The sequence below is a fragment of the Brachyhypopomus gauderio genome, chromosome 3 (assembly GCF_052324685.1).
Source record: "Brachyhypopomus gauderio isolate BG-103 chromosome 3, BGAUD_0.2, whole genome shotgun sequence".
NCBI lineage: Eukaryota > Metazoa > Chordata > Actinopteri > Gymnotiformes > Hypopomidae > Brachyhypopomus > Brachyhypopomus gauderio.
Window position 1 is genome coordinate 7,066,351 of NC_135213.1, and position 15,914 is coordinate 7,082,264.

General features: G+C 42.3%; 1 protein-coding gene across 1 annotated transcript; it reads right to left on the bottom strand.

The window, feature by feature from the left end:
* Positions 1-3,511: 3,511 nt before the first annotated feature.
* bmpr1ba (bone morphogenetic protein receptor, type IBa) lies at positions 3,512-14,649 on the bottom strand. Its single transcript, XM_076999189.1, has 11 exons — positions 14,420-14,649; positions 10,706-10,853; positions 10,509-10,608; positions 10,103-10,205; positions 9,436-9,532; positions 8,847-8,985; positions 8,019-8,211; positions 7,451-7,748; positions 5,603-5,772; positions 4,265-4,395; positions 3,512-4,137 (listed from the first exon to the last, which is right to left on the bottom strand). The coding sequence occupies exons 1-11, from the start codon at positions 14,514-14,516 to the stop codon at positions 4,012-4,014; spliced, it is 1,602 nt and encodes a 533-aa protein (XP_076855304.1). The 5' UTR covers positions 14,517-14,649; the 3' UTR covers positions 3,512-4,011.
* Between the last annotated feature and the right edge of the window lie 1,265 nt (positions 14,650-15,914).

The following is a 15,914-nucleotide window of genomic DNA, read 5'->3' on the forward strand; positions in this document are numbered from 1 at the left end:
GTCCCTGGATTTGTGTTGGTCCCAGTTCCTGTGTGTGTGCCTGTTCGTGTCCTTGTACCCGTCCCTGTGTTTGCGTCTGGTCAGTTCCTCCAGGTCCCTGTCCCCGTGTCTGTTCCCCAAGTCACGACCCGCTTTGTGCCCGTGCCTGTCTCTGTGGTCCATGCTGTCTTCACCTCAGTGTTTACCTCTGCCCTGTCCCCTGGCCCCGCTCCAGTGTCTGTCCCCGGTCCTGTCCTGTCCAGCCCTGCTCCTGTGCCTCGCCCTGGCCCTATCCGGTCTCCCCGTGTCATGCCGTGTCCCAGGTCCCTCGTCCTATTTTGTCTGGTCCTGTCCCTCCGGTCTGTCCTGTGTCCGCTGTCCCGGTCCTGTCTGCCCTTGCGTGCCCCGGAGTGGCACGCTTTGAGGGGGGGTTATGTCACGTAGGGCAACGCCCCCTCTCGTAGCTGTCACTCTGGGTTCCCTCATGTCCGTGTTCCCTGCCTGTTTGTCCCGCCCTGCTCGTTTATTTTGATGATTCCTCGTTTGTTACCACGCCCCTGTGTCATTGTCATCACCTGTCCCTAGTTTGTTTCTATGTATACAAGTCCCGTCATTCCCCAGTCGTGTCATCCGTGATTTTGTCTATCAGTTGGTTTGTTCATCCCGTCAGTACGTGCATTCGTGAGTTTACGCTGTGTTTCTGTTTTCCGTGTTGTTTTGCCTGCTCCGTGTCTCCCCGTCGTGTTTAAGTTCCCTGTCCCATTATGCCTGTGTACCTCTGTTATTCGGACTGCCCTCCTGTGATCGACCCTGCCTGGCTTTCTGACGACGAGTATGGTATTCCCTTTAATAAATCTCGCTCCTCTCAGCGATTGTGTCCGTCTCCTCGCTCCGTTGCTTCTGCAACGTTACATTAACCATTAAAACAGCAAGCTTGGCCTCTGTATTATTGTACAATGACTGACATTTCACTTGATGTGTTTGATTCATTTGACTTGTCATGCTGCAAATTCAAAATCAGTCCATATTAATTCCCAAAACCAAGACATTGCGTTTCAATCGCTCAATTAGGCCACGATTTCACCACTCCAAATGTTTAGTCAAGACATAATGAACTTGCAAAAATACAAATCACATTAACTCTGAATCTTGGACCAAAATTTCTAAATCCTTCCAATATTATTTCATAATGAAAAACACATCCAAAGTTTGGCATTTAAAGGCACAAACCTCTGTTTAAGCATTCCTTTGTTCAACTTGTCTTAGTGAGGCTGCTGTTTCCTGTTTTCAAACAAGTACAATTCCAAAGTTTTATTCCAAGAAAAATCCATAGCATGTCATTGATGTATTGTAAAGGTAAAAAGAGTTTTGAGTTTGTCCTGGAAACCCCTTGTTTCCAGTTTCCAATTGTCTTTACCACACACGAGAAGACAGATTCAGTAATGGACTCACAGTTGGTTTTCAAATAATGCAAATAAATCGTGAAATGCAGAATGATACCGGAAATGTATTATTAATAAATAAAATTACAAATGAAAGATGCAATGGTGGCATGATATCGCATAAATAATTGTTAGGCAAGCTCAAAATATAGCAGAGTTGTGTTAGCGAACAGGCTTCAATAACAACAGCCCACACAACAAGCATGAGGGAGTATGCCAACTGAGCCAACTACGGTCTATGATGGTATTGTTGGTCTGCCTCCTCTCGTCACGCATCTCAGTCATAAATTTATAAGGTAGCGCCTATCACTTAAGGGGAGCACACACTCACATAAAAACCAACAAAGACAAATACATGCAAAACATCAAATATGGCCCCTGCAAGGACATACAGTGCTAGGACTGGAAGCAAGCTATACAGCAGATTGACAATGAAATGCAAAGGACTAGACACTCAGACACAATACACACAGGATTCCAAAGATGCACTGGAAAACACAGGATACCAAATGTACAGGGATTCATACAGGGATTTATATGCAATAACCAACAACTGTGACTGGGACATACAGAGTTTAAATTTACAAACCAAATGAGAAATAAAACAAGATACAGCAGAAACTGGTAATCAAAGGCGGTGGACACAAGGTACATGGGTGGGATAAACAGAAGGTAAACCAAAAACAGGTGGAGGGCAGAGTTATGCATGACACATGTGACCCAGTAATCCCAGACCTGTGATCCTCCCAGTAAGAGTGTGTGACCACGCCACCCAGAAGGCTGGTTGTTTTATCTGTGTGACTACAGTGCACTCACCAGCTTATGACATTACAGACTGTCTGGGTCTCATGGTGACTGAGCAGCCCATTACCTGCACCATCTCCTAACGTACTATACTATACTACCATACTATACCACACTATACTACTATGCCATACCACACTGTACCACTATACATTAATATACAGTACTAATATACTGTACTACCATACTAAACTGCACTATACTATACCACTAAACTAAACTACTGTACTATACAACATTATTCCTATACTATACTACTAGCCTATATTACTGTACTATACTACAATATCCTATATTCCTTGTCGCTGTTGTCTCTGGCTCATAAGGGATCTGGATTGTCTGTTTACTGTACTATTTGACTATACTACTTTACTGTTTACTATACTGTTTTAGTAACTATATCACTCTGGTTGGACCTTAAGTTTCCAATTCCAGAACATCCAGATATTCCCCTCTCCCATGGTAACCAATGTGAGACATCAACTCACTAGTTTTAGGTTTAGATTTGGATGAGATCACCATTGAACTAAACAACCTGTAATTCAAATGTCTGTAATTGAGCAGTGTGTTATGTATGAGTCCTTGTGGCTCATGTATGCTTACATGTCAGGTAGTCCGTGGGTTTTACTTGCTTGGTTTAACATCACTAATTACATCATTAGGATCACCTTGCACATTTGTTCACAGTCTTGTCATGCATGAGCTGCCCATGTTATAGACCCATTATACGCATGTGCTTTCCATGTTATAGACCCTTTATACGCATGTGTTTTCCATGTTATAGACCCATTATACACATGTGCTTTCTGTGTTATAGACCCTTTATACGCATGTGCTTTCCATGTTATAGACCCCCCATACTCAAATAGCGTATCTATTTCTGGCCCGCGAGCTGTTTTGAAAAGTGTTTTTTTTTTAAGAATCTTTTTTTTCAATCGCGCTATCCGCTCTTATTTTGAAATCGCGCACCGCGATCTCAAGACGATGCCAGGGATTGCCTCTATGGCAACAACAACCAACCAAATGCGTTCGCCATCCACTACTTTTTGATGTCATGCGATCTACCCGCATTCCTTCGAGATCGACCAACACTTCCTTCGGTCGATCGCGATCGATGTAATGGGCACCCCTGTTATAGACCCTTTATAAGCATGTGTTTTCCATGTTATAGACCCTTTATACACATGTGTTTTCCATGTTAAAGTCCCATTCATTATTCGCATGCCCTTGTGCTATAGATGCACCCAGTTGCCTCATAGAAACATTTGGTGACTCTTTTACTAATTTCACTGCCTGTTCAGTTTATTTTGTGTTTCTAAGCACACATCAGAGTTCCATAGTATTTAACATTTAAAAAGATGGGAAAAGAAGAAGAAAAAAGAAAAAACATGTTCAGATATCTCAACATATACTGCACAGGCTGATGTACAGAGTACACACTACACCAACTCCACCTTCATTCTGAGGGAAGAAACCAAACCACAATGGTTTGTTCAAATGGGGCCAAACAACAAACTTAAACCCACTCTAGTGCCTCCTGGTGGTCACAGGGAAAATACCACCCATGTAGATCAGTGGATGATATCATTCATGAGGACAGCGCTAGTTTTCAAACAGGCTGATATCCTCTAAAGCTTCATAGTAATAGAAGCACAGTAGGACCAGCCGACTGCTCTAGAGACTTCAAACCACCATCAGCGTTTCATTTTCAAGCATCTTCACATCAGCAGTGACGACTGTGAATGCCCAGGCAGGTCAGAGTGGGCCACCTTGAGGTGGATCAGTGTTAGAGTTTAACATCCTGGGCCTCAGACATCTTGGCTAACGTCTTCTTCACACGCAGGGCCGTGAGCCGTGAGGCAGGGTTATGGGTCCAACATTCCACCATCAACCTTCCCATCTGCCGTAGACACTGCAGGGTCAAACAGCATTGAGTACTAAAGTATGTATGTGCGTTATTGTATGTATTACAGTGTGGGTGTATATTAGTTTGTGTGTGTGTGTGTGTGTGTGTGTGTGTGTGAAAGGTGTGTATGTACCTCATCACCACTCCAGTGGTTGGGGAGAGCAGGGCGTATTCTCTTCATACAGACAACATCCCTCATGTCATCATAAGAGGGGTCTGTAGGGACATATTCATGGTAGGGCACCTGGGATTCCTCTACCATACCTGCACACACCACACAGATAATCAAACTACCCATCACACAAAAGACCAAACTACCAAACACAGCTGTGGTGAAACTACATATTAAACAGAAAGACCAAACTACGTATAACAAAGAAAGGCCAAACTACCAACCACAGGTAAGATTAACCTATTAATCATACACAAGACCAAACTAGCAATCACACAGAAAGATTAAGCTACCAAATACACACACATGATCAAAAACAAATCATACAGAGCAGTCACTGCATTGCTATCAATCACATAGCTAAAATCAATACATACAAACAGATCAAACCATCAAACACACACTTAAGATCAAACACCCAATCATACAGCTAATTATAGTATAGTATAGTAGTATAGTAGTATAGTATAACTACCAAATATAGTTAAGATAAAACTACCATTGTCCCAGAACACAGATCTATACTACCAACTACACAGTATAGATTAGCCAATCATCACACAGCCCTAGACATAAACCTATCTATTGAATTGCAATCACACAAATATTTAACTTTTACTTACATAGTGCACCACATTAAAAAGTCATAAACTGCTAAGATCAAATCACCAATCACACAGGCATAATCAATTTGCCAAAAACATTGGACTACACATAAAACTACATTAGAAAGTTATTGCATTTACCAGTCACACAGCTGTGTATTTATAGAACCAGAGATTTGTACAGATCAGAGTGTTTTACTCAGAGAGTAGGGCTGTACCTCCACACACAGCAGTGGGAGTGAGAGAGTGTGAGTTATTTACAGATCAGAGTGTTTTACTCAGAGAGCAGGGCTGTACCTCCACACACACCAGTAGGAGTGAGAGTGTGAGTTATTTACAGATCAGAGTGTTTTACTCAGAGAGCAGGGCTGTACCTCCACACACACACACCAGTAGGAGTGAGAGTGTGAGTTATTTACAGATCAGAGTGTTTTACTCAGAGAGCAGGGCTGTACCTCCACACACACACCAGTAGGAGTGAGAGTGAGTTATTTACAGATCAGAGTGTTTTACTCAGAGAGCAGGGCTGTACCTCCACACACACACCAGTGGGAGTGAGAGAGTGTGAGTTATTTACAGATCAGAGTGTTTTACTCAGAGAGCAGGGCTGTACCTCCACACACACACCAGTGGGAGTGAGAGAGTGTGAGTTATTTACAGATCAGAGTGTTTTACTCAGAGAGCAAGGCTGTACCTCCACACACACACCGCCGGAATATCTCCCACAGCACCAGGCTGAAGCTATACATGTCCGCCATGATGTAAGAATGGAAATGGCTCCTGTTCAGAGTCTCGTCCAACACTTCAGGGGCCATGTAGCGCTTAGTGCCCACACGCGTGTTCAGAGGAACATCAACCTCATTCCTGCCAGTGAGTAGCACCAACACATACACACAACACATACATTCTCATGTACACAAACAGGCAAATGCACATGTGCAAAAACCATACACAAATACACATGCACATGTATATATGTATACAGAATACACACATACATGCACATACACCCATACATATACATGTGCACACTTGTAATTGCATATCTACAGTGGAAATTGTAGACCTGCACAAGGCTAGAATGGGCTGAGATTGATAAGATTGTAAGACCTGCACAATGCTGGAATGGCTATAAGACCATCAGAAGCGTGGTGAGAAGGATTGATGGTGCAATTGTTTGAAAATGGAAAAAACACAAAACGACCATCAATCGACCTCCTGGTCTGGGGCTTCACACACGATCTCACCTGGTGGGGTATCAATGATCATGGAGAAGGTGAGAAATGAGTCTCAACTACACAGGAGGAGCTTGTTAATGATCTCAAGGCAGCTGGGACCACAGTCACCAGTCAAGAAAAGTCAAGGAACACACTACACCATAATGGATTAAAATCCTGTAGTGTCTCCACCTGCTCCAGAAGGCACGTGTGCAGGCCCACCTGAAGTTTGCCAATGAACTAATATCTACTAGAGGTGTACTCAACTAAGGATTTTCATAGTCGAATCTGATTCGTCAGCTTTTCCCTTTAGTCGACTAATAGTCGAATCGGGTTTATTTTAATTTTTTTATTTAGAGCACCTTAAACGGGATCCCGTTCTCATTCAAAACTTTTTTCCTCTTCAAAGTAAAAACCTCAGATAAATGAATAAACACGGTAGGTTGGTTTATTCAGCTTTAATTTATTTACTTTTTTATTTTTTTGAGAACATTAGAGTTAACGTTAGAGAACATTAACCGTCAGTGCGCATTGCGCATATCGAACTGTCACTGTGCAAAATGTCAAAAATATTTTAAATAAAATATGCCTGCCTGAAAATATTTTTAAAAAATGCCACACAACAGCAAAAATATATAAGGAAAGGTTCAAGTAACGGGGTTTAAAAGCAAACAACAACAAAAAATGTTTATAGGCTTACTTGCCGAGACGCACCGCGACGAAACGAGACGACACCGAAACGACAAACGGCTGAACTGTTTTTTTCGCCTTACGCGTTTTAAATGGTATGCCATGTTGGTTGTTGTCGTGCGAAATGAAAGACGTTGATGACATAACTTGCACTTTACTTTGTTTGAGTCATCTTTATCTTTTTCAAAATATTTTATAAGTTTTTTAGTAGCCTTTATAATCTCGGCAGATGCTGCGCGTATTCTGTAGCGTGTTCAGCTCCGCTCATTTGGATTGTGCAACTGCAGGGTGTGATTTATTAATGTGTAGTAAGGAAGATGCCTATTGTTAATGCGCAAATATCATCATAAAATATTTATTAACAGAAATTAGGATGATTTCATTTGACAAAAGGCTATATATAACGAAAACAAAGACATTTCATGTAACAACTAATTCTTAGCAGCATCCTTGGGCACCCCCATGCAGTTAGAATGGTACATTCGACTATGACATTCATACTCGACTAGGGGGTATAGTCGACTATAGTCGAATCAGCGACTATTGCAGGTCACCCCTAATATCTACACTCACATCACCCATCACATTTCTCAACGTCACAGAAAGACTTGAGGCTGTATAACTGAAGGTCTGACCTGAGCAGGCGCACGGCGAGACCCAGATCGGCGATGCAGCACGACCCGTTCTGCTTCACCAGGATGTTCTTGGTCTTGAGGTCACGGTGGGCGATGGCTGGCTTGCCCTGCGTCCCGAAGATCTCCGTGTGCAAGTGGCAGAGGCCGGCGGCGGCGGAGAGAGCCAGCCGCAACGCTGTCGCCACGTCCAGGGTGCAGGACTTCAGGAAGTCGTACAGAGAGCCGTTCTCGTGATAGTCCGAGATCAGATACAGCTGCGTCCAAGAGCCTGTACCTTTAATGTCTGCTGCTATAAAACCTGTGAGAGCACAGTGACACTGCATGGCTTCGGAACGCCTCACTGCATTTCTATTACCCCTCACTGTAGCTACATTACCCCTCATTTCTATTACCCCTCACTGTAATTTCATTATCACTAGTTACATTGCCACTGTACAGTATATTTGTATGTGTGAGTATCCATGTGAGTGTGCCTGTGACAGTGTGAATATGTGCTTGTGAGATCTTGAATGTGTGTGAATGTGCATATGTGTGTCTGCAGTATGCATGTGTTGAGTGTGTGTGTTACCTAGAATATTCTCATGTCTCATCAGGACAGTCTGATAGATCTCGGTTTCACGGAACCAGCTGGCCTCCTCGGTGGTGAAGAAGACTTTAACAGCGACTCTCTCCCCCCTCCAGCGTCCCAGCCACACCTCACCGTAGCGCCCCTGACCCACCTGACACTCCAGATGGATCTGCTTCGCTATTGTGCGTTGTACCTGTACACACACACACACACACACACACACACACACACACACACACACACACACACACACACACATATATATATACACACACAGACAGACATAAATACACTCACCAGATACACACACACACACACACACACACACAGACATAAATACACTCACCAGATACACACACACACACACACACACACACACACACACACACACACACACACACACACACACACACACACACACACACAAAACAGAAAAACACACAAATACAACACCCATATACACAGACACACATAAATACACTCACCGGATACACACACACACACACAAATACAGATACACACACATACATAGACAAATACACTCACCAGACCCAGTGAGTAACACACACACACACACACACACACACACACACACACACACACACACACACACACACACACACACACAGACATCCACCCCACACACACAGACACACAGAAATACACACTGATTATGTATTCAGACAAATACTCTCAAAATTATACTGTACTTATACTATACACTAAATATATTATTCACCAACAAAAGGACATCCCAAGCCTCATGTACTACATAAACACACACGTTTCATTAGCCGTGGGAATAAGAGTGCATTATGCATGGCTCACAAGCAGGGGGAGGCCTGATCCGGAACCAGAGCTGTGTGACTGCTCGATCAGGTCTTTGAGGGTGTCTCCAGGTGGAATGAAACTCTCATCCTGCACCAGATCCAGATTGTAGTGGAGAGTAGCTACATGATACTTATACCTGATCACACACCCACGAACACACACACAAACACACACTGATAGGTGTGAGATAGGTGTATGTTAAGATCTGGATAAATCTTTTAACTGATAAATTATATGAAACTATGAATAAGAGAGTTATTTAGCATACAAGTGTTTTTTTCTTATTTCATTTTATGTAAAATTTCTATTTCATTATTATTATTATTATTATTATTATTATTATTATTATATTATTATTATTATTAATAATTCTGCCTGTATCCCATAGAAGGAGAATAATGTCTCCATTGTCTGTGTATGAACAAAAAGTAAACTAAAATCACTTCAGTGAGAATCACCAGTTAATCTGTGCACTTGGTTGTACTGGTCTGTGCAGGGCGTGTGTGTGTGTGTGCATGTGCATATATGTGTACTTATGTATGTTTGTATGTGTGTGTGCATCCATATGTGTAAGTGAGTTTCTCACCTGAAATAGAAGATGAGGATAAGGAGGGTGAAGATGAAGCTACACACAGTCACTGAGATAAGGAGAGCAATATGATGAACATCTCCATATACCTCATCTGGGTACACACACACACACACACACACACAATGCAGACTTATTCATTGGGGGTATTGATAAAGGGCAGTATAGGTGTGTGTGTGTCTGTGTGTGTGAGTGTATTTGTGTTACTCTTTGTGGGTACTGAGCTAGTGCAGTGTAGGTAGGTAGGTGTGTGTGTGTTACTCATTGGAATAATGAGACAGGTAAGTGTAGGTAGGTGTGTGTGTGTGTGTGTGTGTGTGTGTGTGTGTGTGTGTGTGTGTGTGTGTGTGTGTGTGTGTGTGTGTGTGTGTGTGTGTGTTACTCCCTGGGGGTACTGAGAGTGGGGACTGTAGGTAGGTGTGTGTGTGTGTGTGTGTTACTCCCTGGGGGTACTGAGAGAGGGGACTGTAGGTAGGTGTGTGTGTTTGCGTGTATGTGTGTGTGTGTGTGTGTGTTACTCACTAGGGTTACTGAGAGTGGTGTGTGTGTGTGTGTGTTACTCACTGGGGTTACTGAGAGTGGGGTGTGTGTGTGTGTGTGTGTGTGTGTGTGTGTGTGTGTGTGTGTGTGTGTGTGTGTGTGTGTGTGTGTGTGTGTTACTCACTGGGGTTACTGAGAGTGGGGAGTGTAGGATGCAGATCTTTGTTGCAGTAGTCCTGATCTGTGCAACATTCTAGCACCCTCCCATGATGAGAATTCCTTGTGTCCTATTCTCACACACACACACACACACACACACACACACACACACACACACACACACACACACACACACACACACACATATGCACATATATACACACATATGCATACACACAGACAGACACACACACAAACACAGACACACATACACAATTGAATTTGAAGACACACATAGTCCATTGTGGTGAAAAGTAGGGGAGAGAAACACAGGACTGGGTAATGTATTTAGAGTAATACAGAGTAATGTATTTAATCAGTGTCATAAGTTCTCTGTACACAGACTGACCTTAGATCAGGCCTTTACTCACCCTGCACTGGAATTCAGACCCGACCAGCCCCAAGCAGCCTGATGTCAGGACAGCTGTTCCACTCTCCTCCTCCACCATGGTGAAGCAGTAGCCATCTGTCCTGCACACACACCCGTCAGTTTCAATGAGCCAGGACAGTAATGAGGGTGAGTGTGAGAGGGTGTGTGTGTGTGTGTGCATGTGTGCGTGTGTGTTACCTGCAGGTGTTATTGCTGGACTCTTCATGGCAGTGGTGACAGTAGCACCGTAAGATGCGTTGAGGAACTGTCGCATTACTTCCTGTCTTCTGGATTCTATCCACTTTCCCAGAATTCCTCAGCAGAATGGCACCCAGAGTGCTTACTGCTGCTGACGACAGAGGACCGGACTGCATTATCACATCACCACCATGGCACAACAACACCAAATTGCTAATTATTTCACAAATCCAACATGTATGCTGATTGTATACTTTGGTTTGAACATAAATAATAGAGAATATTTGCAGAAATGCTCCGAAATGTAACAGTTTGAGAATGCGTGTGTAACAGTTTGAGAATGCGTGTGTAACAGTTTGAGATTGTGTAACAGTTTGAGATTGTGTGTGTAACAGCTTGACATTGTGTGTATAATAGTTTGAGAATGTGTAACAGTTTGAGATTGTGTGTGTAACAGATTGACATTGTGTGTATAATAGTTTGAGGTTGTGTAACAGTGTGAGATTGACTTGTTCTCTGGATGCCATGCAGTTTGTTAACCAGGTCTGACTCTCACTCCACTGAGTACATCATACCATACATACACAGAATTGAATGAATGAAATGAAAATAGAATGAAAATACACAGACATTCTAGGTTTAGGTTTAGGATTAGGATTAGGTTAGGGTTGGGATTACAGTATGTACATAGACATTCTTATTCTCATGGTATTATTAACACAGTTCGAGATGACATGTGTCCTGTAACAACTGTCAGTGTCATTTTATATCATAATGTCCTGTAAATAACACATTTTCCATTTTCTCTTGTTTTACCATGTGTGACTAACTCCAACTCTAACCCTGTGTGTGTGTGTGAGTGCGTGCGAGTGTGAGAGAGAGACTGTGTGTGTGTGTGTGTGTGTGCGTTCATGCGTGTGACTGTTGGTGTATTTGCTTTGCTGCTGCGTCTGCTCATTTAACCTCCATTAATGAAGCTGAAATACACAGAGGCTCCAGACAGACTACCAACACACACCCCACCCTGTCTGTAATGCAAACACACGTACACAAGCACACACACACACACACACACACACACACACACACACACACACACACACACACACACACACACACACATACTCTAATACAAAGACATTGACTGTAACACGTCACCTTATCTCTGCACACACACTAACCTTTCTAACTGCTAATGTCGGGTCTAAATGTTTTCTCTTTAAACAGAAATAGCTCAGTATAACAAATGACGGCTCATAATCAAACACCCTTTATTCAGTCCCTATTAACCAGAGTGATGCCACAGTTGCCTGGATTCTGCTTACTTGGCATCTGTTTGTTACAAAACCTATAGATAATACAAATCCACCAATCAGGCAGTAGTTTGGAGCTATGGTGAGCTGCACGTGAGGACATCATTATAATCATCATCATCATCATCAACATCATTGTGTCCCAGAGACCTTTATGCTACAGCACAGAAGCTGCCCAGTGCTTAGATTTACAGGGACAACCTGGATGTACCGAGGTTAACCTGCATGTACAGGATATGGGACTGATGGACCGTTGTCTCCACATAAAGGTATGTGTCTATATGTGTGTGTGTGTGTGTGTGTGTGTGTGTGTGTGTGTGTGTGTGTGTGTGTGTGTGTGTGTTAGTGTTTTCAAGTTGTACCTCCTGCTGATTGTAAAACAAATGTGAGGCATCCAAATGGGTTCACACACACACACACACACACACACACACACACACACACACACACACACACACAGACACACACACACACACACACACACACACACACACACACACACACACACACACACACACACAGACACACACACACACACACACAGACACACACACACAGACACACACACACACACAGACACACACACAGACACAGACACACACACACACACACTGAGTAGGGTTAGACATTTTTGGCATCTCAGACTGAAACTGAAATGTTCATAACTGTAATGCCACTAAACATTTTAAACTCACAAAAAGTGAAATGTAGATATTAGCTTAGTTAGCTTAGTATATATTATCACTAGGTTTCAATACCTATAGGTTTCAATAGGTCTACTATAAGAATTCAAATGATGCAATTAAAATTCTGCTGAACAAAATGCTTGGACCCCACATTGCCATTAATGTTTATAACACAGCACTAAATTTTTTTGATGAAAGGATTGAAATTGCATGATGATTTTTTTTACTCTTGATAATCATATTGATCCTTTTAACATTAACTCCTTCCCTACCCTTACACCTAGGGTTGCAACCGTATGAGATTTTCACGGTATGATAACCGTCTCAGAAAATACCGCGGTATCACGGTTATCACGGTATCACAGTTAGTTTGTATATTATAAAAGATACACTGACCCTTAAAGAAATTACAACAAGTTTTTTTTGTTCAATTAACTATTTATTGTAGAAACCTGCAACTATTGTATACAAAATGTCTCCTTTAAAAAAAATAAGCTGTAAACATGTTTATATAAATACTGCAAAATTAGAGAAACCTAAATCATGGATTTCAGTACAATTATTTAAGTTTAAATTATTTAATATCTGATAAACTCAACCTGGGTCAGTGATCAACAACTGTTGTAAACGTCCGTTGTACTGCCAAGTTAGAATATAACCAGATACTGCAGAAAGAGAGGATTTATTTCTGACATCATCACAATAGAGATTTCTATTTTAAGGCTTTCACACCGAGTCTGGTTTTAACATATGAAAAATAGGCACGTTAGAATTTGAAAATGAACGCATGTCAATTAATGGCGTCTTTCACATCCAGTGAAAGCAAGGACCATAAAAAGCTAGGTTTATTCTTTTCACTAGTGACCGTAGCGCGCGACTCCGCACAGTTCTTTTGTATTACGTTAACAAATACGAGCCTCTTGTAATTCCAGGACGAAACATGAGAGAACGTGAAGACGTTAAGATTGGGCGTTTTGAAAATAAACAACCATTAAATAATGTGATGAAAAAGCGAATTATTTCGAGTATATGTATAAATATGTAACTTTATTAAGTTTAAGGTGCTGGGAAATATTGAAACGGACCTTTAAAATGACGTACAAGTGCTTTAATTCCACCTTGTAAAGGTGTATGAACCCTGCAAATATGACTTTGTTCATTGCGCTGAGGCGCGCGCAGTTACAAAATTCGAGAGGTGCACGACCTCGCTAATCGACAGCGCGTGAGACCCTCGCGCACGGGCGGAGTCACCGCGATTACGTCATTTTCGCCGCTGACATTAGTTTAGCTTTTTTTGTTAAAAAAATTGTTAATTCTGATACACTTTCTGCTATTCTCACCGCTGTGCTGAGTAGCTGAACCAGAGCGGAGTTGCGCATGCGCGGGTCAGTTTCTCCGCTGGCTTGCTTTTTACCGGTAATAAGCAAACGCACACGGTATGATAACCGTGCATTTTAATACCGTGATATACCGTGAAACCGGTTACCGCTGCAACCCTACCTTACCTTAATTCTAATACCAATCCCATAAAATTCATGACTATACGCCCAGAGCTGGTTAATAACACTTTCACACAGAATTCTGAGGGTTACAGTTAGGGTCACTTAACCTAATCTCACACTCTAGATCTTGGGTTAGGGTTAGGGTAACCTAAGCTGACCTCACACTCTGGATTTTGGGATTTAAATGGTTCAGAGATGGACTGGTGTTCTTACCTTCACTCTGCGCAGATAATCCCAGCACACCGAGTGTTCTCAGTACCACCAACACCAGTATGTGGGTCCCATGATTGTTTCCCATCCAGAACTGCATCCTCAATTATGTCCAGCCCAGCATGTGTCTGTCTCTACAGCCTGACTGGACCTGAGGTACTACTGCACACCCACTGCCTCTCTGAAACACACACACACACACACACACACACACACACACACACACACACACACACACACACACACACACACACACACACACGGGAGGCTCACTGGTCTCTGTATAGTCCTTCCCTCTTGGTCATCTGTCCGTTGTTAATGACCGAGGCTGGAGATGGGTGGAGCCTGGAGCCAGGGACCTACTGATAGGTCCTCCTATAATACTCAATTAACATAAAACAATCAGGCACACGTAAGACTGCCCATCTGACTCTGCACATGGGGCCCATGCAATTTAACACATTAAAACAACCACTCATTAAACACAAATTACTTATTACACACACACTCTCTCTTTCTCTGACTGCTAAGAGGTGTTAGAAATATAAACAAGCACATACAGAAACACACACAAAACAAACATATACGTGCATGCACGCACACACACGCAAATGTGAAGACAAAGAATGAATTCCTTTTCAATGATTATAAATTGCAGCTGTTTAAAGATGTCTACATGTTCTGAATCATTCTAAATGTGTAGTTAACTGTTTTCACAGCTGACAGATGCCAAAAGGGTTCTGTGAGTCACACTGAAGAGTCATTAGAGGAGGTGTGTGTGTGGGTGCTTAGGCTAGTGCGTGATTGTTTAGATGTTGAGGTGTGACACTCAGTAGCAGAGAGAGAGAGAGAGAGAGAGAGAGAGAGAGAGAGAAAGAGGGAGAGAAAGAGAGAGGGGGAGAGAGTGAGAGAGAGGGAGAAAATATATAAATATTAAATACACAGAAATAATTATGTGTAACGGGAAACAGCTAATAAGAAGTGTGGGGTGGATGGGATATTCATGGGGCTTTAGGACCTGGTGGTAGTTCTGGTAGCCATGATAGCTTTTTGCTACTTTTCCCTGCCTTTCTGTGATTAAGCTCACCTGTTGTTGTTTAGTGGTTTTGTGTACATATATATAGTGTAGATGTCTTTTTCCATGACTCTTTGGAAAAAGGAAACTAGATTTTTCTGTAGTTGGCAAACCAACAGGGTTCCTGGCTGTCCAAAGTGACTAAAGCTACAGAGATAGATTGGATTTATGGATGATTTTGATTATTTTGTTGTTTGTTTTGTTTGGATTGTTGTTGCTTTTTTATGTTACTGCTGTATATTTGGTTGAGTTAGTGTTTGGTTTTCATTCTTGTTGCTTTTATAATAGTTTGGAGGTTTTTGAAAAATTTAGATTTTGGGGGGAGTTTTGCTGTTGAGAGGGCCTGTGACTGACAGTGTCGAGTGTGTGCATGAACGTCTTGGTGCTCGCATTAGCCTGGACAAATTGTTGGTCTTTACAGCT

Bases quoted from the DNA above. Each gene is read 5' to 3' on its own strand.
- bmpr1ba (XM_076999189.1), bottom strand. From the start codon at position 14,516: ATGCAGTTCTGGATGGGAAACAATCATGGGACCCACATACTGGTGTTG. The intron at 7,749-8,018 runs GTAACACACACA...GTGCTCTCACAG, and splicing joins GAGACATGAGAATATTCTAG to GTTTTATAGCAGCAGACATT. The intron at 5,773-7,450 runs GTCAGACCTTCA...ACTCACTGGCAG, and splicing joins CTCGCCGTGCGCCTGCTCAG to GAATGAGGTTGATGTTCCTC.